Here is a 7,500-nt window from a genome sequence, read left to right on the forward strand (position 1 = left end):
AAATGAGTAATTAAGTAAGAGTATGACATGATAGTATATTAGTGAGTTGATAGCCCACACACACCCTGCCTTTTATATTTATTCTCTGCTGTACCAACTTGGTCAGAAAGTTCTGATCTTACAATTATTAATGATTAAGGCAAAGGATGCTGGCAATAGATTAGATCCTGCAGAAATTCAGAATATGATATCCTTGCAACGTAGGATAGTTCAGCTTGCTAAGCATTACTAAGTTACCCACAGCTGTGACCATAGAATGTAACCACTACGTAGAATTAACTGTGATTGAGCAAGATATATAAAGCGTTAGTGTATTTCACAGCCACTAGGGTTGAAGTAGAGTAGCTGATAGACTGACAGCTGTAAGGGACCCAGGAAAATTTCTGAATCAGGTAAAACTGGTGGCTATTTGTTTTAAACTGTAATAAAGCTCATGGAAAGATGTATAAAGAACTTTGGGATCCTGAATGGAAGTTTTCTTAGATTAAATGAATGCTAAAAATGTCTTGCACCTTAACCTCTTGAAATGCTATTAACAAATAACAGTCATCAGACTTCTGCCTTGAATTCCCAAAGATTTGGTAGTTATTAAGGCTCAGAGATTGGAATGGCCAGTCCTAGTATTTGCAAAAGAAATGTAAATTGCACTTCAAAACCCCCCCCAATTACATCATTTTTGTATTACTTCCTAAAGGCAGTTTTTTTGGTGACTGGTTTCCTTTAAAGTAGTCATATAACCCAAGCTGTAGTAACCTGTACCTGACACTTTCTCTCCTCGCTTCTTTTTTTCCTTTAGCCAAGCAACCCCCCCGCCCAGCTAGTGAGGTTAGCACAGTCTTCCCACGGCTCGAGCCTACACCCACCGACCGGAGCTCATCAAATACCCTACTGAGCCCTCCCGCTGTGCCTCATGTACAACCGCCACCCTTGCTTCACCAGACCCACGTGCATGATGCTTTAAAGACCAAACACTCACAGACCACTCTTCATAAATGCCTGACTCCACTGGACTTCCCTCATCATAGCCACCCCACATATCATTCTTCCATGGGGCGAGTGCTTTCGCCTGATATCAGTGGCGAAGATTTGTCATTGCAGAAACATCTGACACCTATTTTGCGGGTGAGACAGAGTCCTATCTCAGCTTGTGGGACCATGACCCAGTGCACAGAATTAATGCAGTTGGAACCTGTTCCATGTTCTGGGTCCATGTCACACACAACCTTATCCTCAGTACCTTGTGCCTCAACCTCAGGGACAAAGTCAGCTTTCCCCTATGATACAGATCCTTCCTCTAGTCCTGTGAAAGTAAGAGATACCAACTCTTCTCTATCCCTGTCACAGTCTGCAGTCCCTAATTCTCCAGTATCACCACCCTGCCTTTCCCTGCCTTCTACCCCTGCAATGACAAGTCAAGGAAGCGCAAGTACTCTCTCCTCCCTGTCACACTCAACCCCACACACTCCATCATCTGCAGGTTTTTTGATGCCACCTGTGTGGGCCTATATGGCCCCTTCCTCTCCTACCCTCACCAAACCAGCATCCTCATCATCCATCCTCACAAACCCTCCTTCTCCATCAGCATCGCGGCGAATATCTACAGGCTCTACCCTCAAAAGTCCAGGGCCACCCATCTCCACTCTGAATGTGACATCTACGACCCCTGGACGGGACAAGAGCAGGAGTCCTGAGCGTGGGGGGCGGGGTTCTACAAGCCGAGGCTTAGCTAGAAGCTCTGCGGCTGCCCGATCATCTCGCAAACACCTCCCTATCATCAACCCACTTGTCTCACTACCCATGTGGCCAAGTATGTTGACCATGTGAACCTTGAGCCAGTACTGGTTTTACACTAACTGATTCCTCCCAATAGGACATCGGGCTTGATCAGTGCAGCATGAATGCTTTGCTGAATTTTTACTGTCACATAATTGTATAAATAATCAACAGTTTTGCTTGCAACACTAAGCATCATATCATAAAAGAGTCTGCTTGGCAGTGGCCCAGTGAAGGAGCTGTTGAAATAGTATATCTTCTAACAAAAAAAATGATTGATTTTGTAGATCTGTAGTATATTCAAGATATAACTTATAACACAAGAAATCATGAAAATTTCAGTTGTATATTAATTCCTTAACTAACCCAATATTAAGTATTATAAAAGATAACAAAATTTTATTTTGAGTACTAAACATCTGCAAAAAGTTTTGTTTTTTGCATGTAGTATTTAGTGTGTATGTTTGTGAATAAATGTGGAAGTTTCTTATTTGTATGTATGTCAGGCTGGGTATTGTGATACTTTTGTAGATAAATTGCATAGAAGACGGTGATGGGTTTACTCAACATGCAATTCTGTTGGCTTGTGTCCTGGAAAACTCTGTGTTTACAAGTACAAAAGAGAAATTTAAAATATAAGAGGCTCATCAATGATAATACTGTAAGTATAATTTAATGCAAAGAAAAATTGGTTAACCTTCTGTGTCACAGGCCTACTAGGTCATGAAGTATATTACGGGAGACATTCTTTTTAAAAAACAGTAGTTATGTGCTACAACACAGATTTGTAAAGAAAATAGATATTTTTCAGACTTCTTTATAGAATAACAATAATTGCCAGTAAAGTAAGTTTTTACCTATTTTATTCAGACTCAAACTTGATCCTTTTTAAGTTACATTGAACAACATTCTCAGAAATTTCTCATCAGTAATATTGAAGGGATGTGGAAATGGTAAACGTATTTCACTGATAATTTAGGAAATGTTTTCAGCTGTTGTTTAAAAGGCTTTAGGTATTTCTTGTGCATACTTTTTGCTTATGGTGTGTGACAAGAACACCATAATTGTTTGCTGTTTTTTGTGCACAATATTGATTTGTGTTGTATAATTGTATATAATTGAGATAAGAAGAATTTTAGCCATAGAATATATACAGTGTTTGGTATTATGGAATTCCTTATTATTTTACTTGATGATTTCGGTGTGCCATAATCAAGGTTTAGAAAGGGAGAAAGTTTATATATGTATGTATGTATGAGTATATGTATGTATGTATATATGTGTGTATGTATGTTGATGTATTTGAGTATAATATGTAGTAATATTATATATATCACAAATTTTCTTGTGATGTTATTGTATGATCCATAACACAAGTTTTCTTTTTAATATGTGTGTAATATACATGTAAGAATACGACGTAAGAGAAAAGAAACAGGATTTTTTTTCTATAGAAACATTATACATGGTGTTCCAGAAGATAAAGCTCTTATTGCTGTAATTTATACATGGATTGATAATAATTTCAAGAAGTTGGCTGGTCATACAAGCTAATCTTCTGAAGAACATTTTGGACATCTGTGATCAGTTTCTTCCCTGGTTTTCAGCCAGCATGTAGCTCAGTGCAGAAGTAACATTTCCTCTTAAGTGTATCCAGAATCAAAGATTGCCAATGGAAGGAGGAACAGCTGATTGAACTTCAGCAGAGGCAGCGGAATTTCAGTATTGTCCATCTGACAAATGACAAGACCCCTGCAAAATTGATTTACCTTTTTCCTAATAAAGTTTTTCTTACTTGAAATATTTCATGATCAACTCTGATTCAAGGTATCAATTTGCTTTTCTATAAGTAAATAAATGAGCCGGATGAAAAAGGGGTTTAATCAGACGAGAAATGATTTGGAAACTGGTCATTCATTCAGGTATTTCCCTCGGTTATGTAATATCTTGGAATGATGTTTAAGGTCTTTTTTAAGAACTGTTTCACTTTGTTTTCTCCTTCTACCAATAAGGTCAGACTATTTTTTATTGATATGTGGGTGACAGTATTAATCTCTCTCTCTTTTTTTACCTCTTCCTCTCTTTTTTGCCATTTAATGAGTATGAAATATAAACAGATACAACTTTAAGTATTGATAACTTAGAGAAAATGATAGAGTTGAATGTATGTGAGAGAAAAGAGTGGTTGGGTGAATGTGAGAGAGAGAGAGAGAGAGAGAGAGAGAGAGAGCATGTGTGCATGTACATATTTTTGTGATTACAGATGTGCAAAAGTAACTATATTTTCCTTTATTTCCCTTCTGTCTGAGAGACACTGACATAAGTTATAATAAATTAATCCTGCATTTGTGTCCTGGAGTTCCCTGCGAACCCCTAATACCGTGTGTGTGATTCTAGACATTGCAGCGGGTGCCAGCTCGGGAGGACTTATCAGTAAGGTTCTGTTGGCCAATGCTGACGCTTTGTGTGCCGCAGCCTCTCCCCTTATGGACCTTGATGACTCATCCTTGTACGTACCCAACTGACTGTCTTTGTTTGTTTTCATTTGGTAATCTGTCATACCCTTCACAGTGGTTTCATTGTAGCATGAACTTGCTTGTGTCTAATAACAAGAAAATTGCAGATTCTGAAAGAGGTATGGGATGTCCTTGGGATGTATAGAGTTCCTCTCTTGGTTTGGCTTGCATACTTCTTGTTGATAACAAGTGCTCATGCTAGTCTGAGATTATTTTCATACATATACATTATTGGCTATAAATTAATATATGGATATCATGGCTCAGTTTAGAAGCTATGGTAATTTTGAAGTATATTTAAGAAAATTTAATTAGGATATAATCACAGCCAATAGTACTTGATTGGAATATATAATGTGTTTATTGGTTAGCTAACTCAGTGCCGCCAGGAACATGTAATGTCCACCGTAGTTTTGTTATGAGAATTGTAGTTACAAAGAGAATGGCTCCACAAGTGCTTAGCCACCTAAGAGTCAAGTATTGGGCCCATGTGACCTCACATGATTTCTCCTTTCCAGCATTTTTATTTCTAATACCACTAATAGCAAAGCTGTTATCCTTATTATTGTTGATGTCATGACTACTGTAGCATTATTAACAATACTAATAGCAATAGGAAATATACAAGAATATTTCTGAAAATTGAGGAAAAGGGTAAACAGGTGAGAAAGGTAAAACTAGGGTGAAGAAAAAAGTTTATCTCACCTTTCCTTTTGTAATTGACACTGGGGGCATTATCTTTGCAGAGATGGGTATGAGGAAAGGTGCACAATGAACAACTATTTTGGCATTGGGATTGATGCCAAGATAACACTGGATTTTCACAACAAGCGAGAAGAACATCCAGAAAAGTGTCGTTCCCGTACAAAGAACTTCATGTGGTATGGTGTATTAGCATCTAAAGAATGGTTATGTGTAAGTTTGTTTAATGTTTAGTATCTATCATAATTATCCTGAAATAGATCAAAAAAGGAAATAAAATTTGTTGTTCTTTGCTAGATGTAATACTTTAGTCTTTTACCCTTGTGTAGAACATAATAGATACAATAGATACATTTTTACAGAAAACTTACAAAAATCTGGATCAGCGAGTACAGCTGGAATGCGATGGTGAGAGAATTCCTTTACCATCACTCCAGGGTATTGTTGTACTTAACATTCCAAGGTGGGCATAGAGAGATTTTTGTTTTACTGTATTTGTGTAGTGGAAAACTTAGGTTCTGTTAACTATATGAAATCAACCAGAAAAGTGTCAGAAAATATATTCAGTGGTTCATATTTTAGATCTTTTTATCAACATTACAGATTGTAATTTTGTTTTCTTTTGCCAGTTTCATGGGTGGCACCAACTTCTGGGGCGGCACAAAGGAGGATGACTGCTTCCTGGCTCCCAGCTTTGATGACAAAATACTGGAGGTTGTTGCTGTATTTGGTTCTGCACAGATGGCTGCCTCGCGGATCATAAATCTGCAGCATCACCGCATTGCCCAGTGCTCTAGCATTAAGATAACAATCCTTGGAGAAGCTGGTAAGATATTTAAGGATTCATGTTGAACTCTACCAAGCTCTTAGACTTCTCTTCACAAGAGTTATAACATATAAACATTTGATGATTGCAGGTGGCTTTAGAATTGATATTAGTAGATGGGACATAAACTAGAATTTCAAATATGATAGATACTCTCTTGACTAAGGATTTGTTTATATTTTTAATTTCATTGTTCCTAGGAGAGGAAGGTGTACCAATTCAAGTGGATGGTGAGGCTTGGACACAGCCTCCAGGCATAGTCCGCATTGTACACAAAAATCGTGTTCAGATGCTGTGCAGGAATAGGGTAAGTTACTGCTAACATTTTTGTATTGACCTAATTATAGTGTTGTATCTTGGCATTACAAGTGTGGGAGGAAGAGAGATTTATTTACTGCTAATGTTAGATAATTATTTGGAATTATAATAGGTAGTGTAGGTGTTATTAATACTGCTCTTAGAATTGTTGATTCTGTTTACCTTACTTATCAATTGTTAACTCACTAGGACTTAGAAGTATCTCTGAAGGCCTGGGAAGAGAAGCAGAGGAGCTCAGGAAGCCAAGCTAAGGAGCCATCACTGCTGGCTGATGAAGAGCTACCTGTACTTGCTGCCTTGGCTACTGTTGTAAGTATCTTCAGGTTTATCAGATGTCATGTGATTTTCAGATAGTGATACAAAATTTATATTCTTATTTTTACTGATATTTATTGATTATTTTTAAAAGTCTGTGTTAAATTAAATTAAAATTACCTATGATTACCTGTGTGCCCATAACAGGTGAGCGAAGTCATCAGCACATTGCGGTTGGTGGCAGTGAGTACACCAAACTTGGAAAACCGCTTGAATGAATTGGCGTCATCAGCCTCCACTTGCCTTGAGAAAATGTGGCGTGAGGAAAGAGTCATTGAAGGTGTAAGTACCAGCTGGTAGTTGGAAATAATTAAAGAACACTACCTTGTAATACAATAACAAGCAGTTTTATATTTATTTATCTATTTGATGAGGGATGAATTTTCTCTATTGAAAAATCATTTTCAGGTTGCCTCATTTTTTTCAGTTGTTTTGTTTGATTTGTTGTATATTGATTTGATTACAGTATATGTGAAAGAACAGTAAACAAGTGTGTATTTGCTTAAGAAATGTGGCATTCAGTGTTATAGATACATGTGTCTAGCTTTTTTTAAGCTTAAGAGGTAAAATTAGATGTTGGACTTTTAAAAGCATTTAATGTATATAAAAACATACACAGTGATAATTGAAACACAGTATGTGAAGAGTGCTTGGTGCAGTCACTGAGTGAGCCACAGAACCCTCAAGAAAATAGAGGAAGGATTCTTCTTTCCTGTAAGTTAAAGCTGTAAAAAGTGTAACATCCTACATTTTTTTTCCAGCCAAACTTAAGAATGTTGGCAACAGAGCTTGTGAATAATGTGAAGGGCCTGCATGCTGAAATTATGACAATCTTGAAGGAAGAAACACTTGTAAGTAGCTTTTTCCATACCTGTATAAATAGATGTATTTATACTAATGTGAAGTGATAATTTCAGATTAGACTTGAATGCTATGAAATTTTGTCTTGTTTTATTATTACGTATTGGGCAGTATTTGATAATCTCTTATTTCACATGGACTTCTATCTCTTGGCAGGTGTTGACCCAGACACTGGATGACAATTTGCGT

The 7,500-nt window shown here is 37.1% G+C and overlaps 1 protein-coding gene across 1 annotated transcript in view; it reads left to right on the plus strand.

Moving 5' to 3' along the window:
- LOC125047600 (diacylglycerol kinase eta-like) overlaps nucleotides 1-7,500 on the plus strand; it is a gene marked incomplete at its 5' end in the record, with an annotated part of 30,624 nt that overhangs the window by 20,273 nt on the left and 2,851 nt on the right. Inside the window, 10 exons of the mRNA XM_047645880.1 lie at nucleotides 797-1,807; nucleotides 4,171-4,282; nucleotides 5,036-5,204; nucleotides 5,354-5,454; nucleotides 5,621-5,817; nucleotides 6,018-6,124; nucleotides 6,325-6,444; nucleotides 6,598-6,732; nucleotides 7,212-7,301; nucleotides 7,468-7,500. The exon at nucleotides 7,468-7,500 is cut by the window's right edge and continues 81 nt beyond it. Of these exons, the coding sequence (XP_047501836.1) occupies nucleotides 797-1,807; nucleotides 4,171-4,282; nucleotides 5,036-5,204; nucleotides 5,354-5,454; nucleotides 5,621-5,817; nucleotides 6,018-6,124; nucleotides 6,325-6,444; nucleotides 6,598-6,732; nucleotides 7,212-7,301; nucleotides 7,468-7,500 (2,075 nt within the window). The remainder of the gene's footprint in view (nucleotides 1-796; nucleotides 1,808-4,170; nucleotides 4,283-5,035; nucleotides 5,205-5,353; nucleotides 5,455-5,620; nucleotides 5,818-6,017; nucleotides 6,125-6,324; nucleotides 6,445-6,597; nucleotides 6,733-7,211; nucleotides 7,302-7,467) is intronic.

Source organism: Penaeus chinensis, chromosome 41 (assembly GCF_019202785.1).
Source record: "Penaeus chinensis breed Huanghai No. 1 chromosome 41, ASM1920278v2, whole genome shotgun sequence".
NCBI classification, from domain to species: domain Eukaryota; kingdom Metazoa; phylum Arthropoda; class Malacostraca; order Decapoda; family Penaeidae; genus Penaeus; species Penaeus chinensis.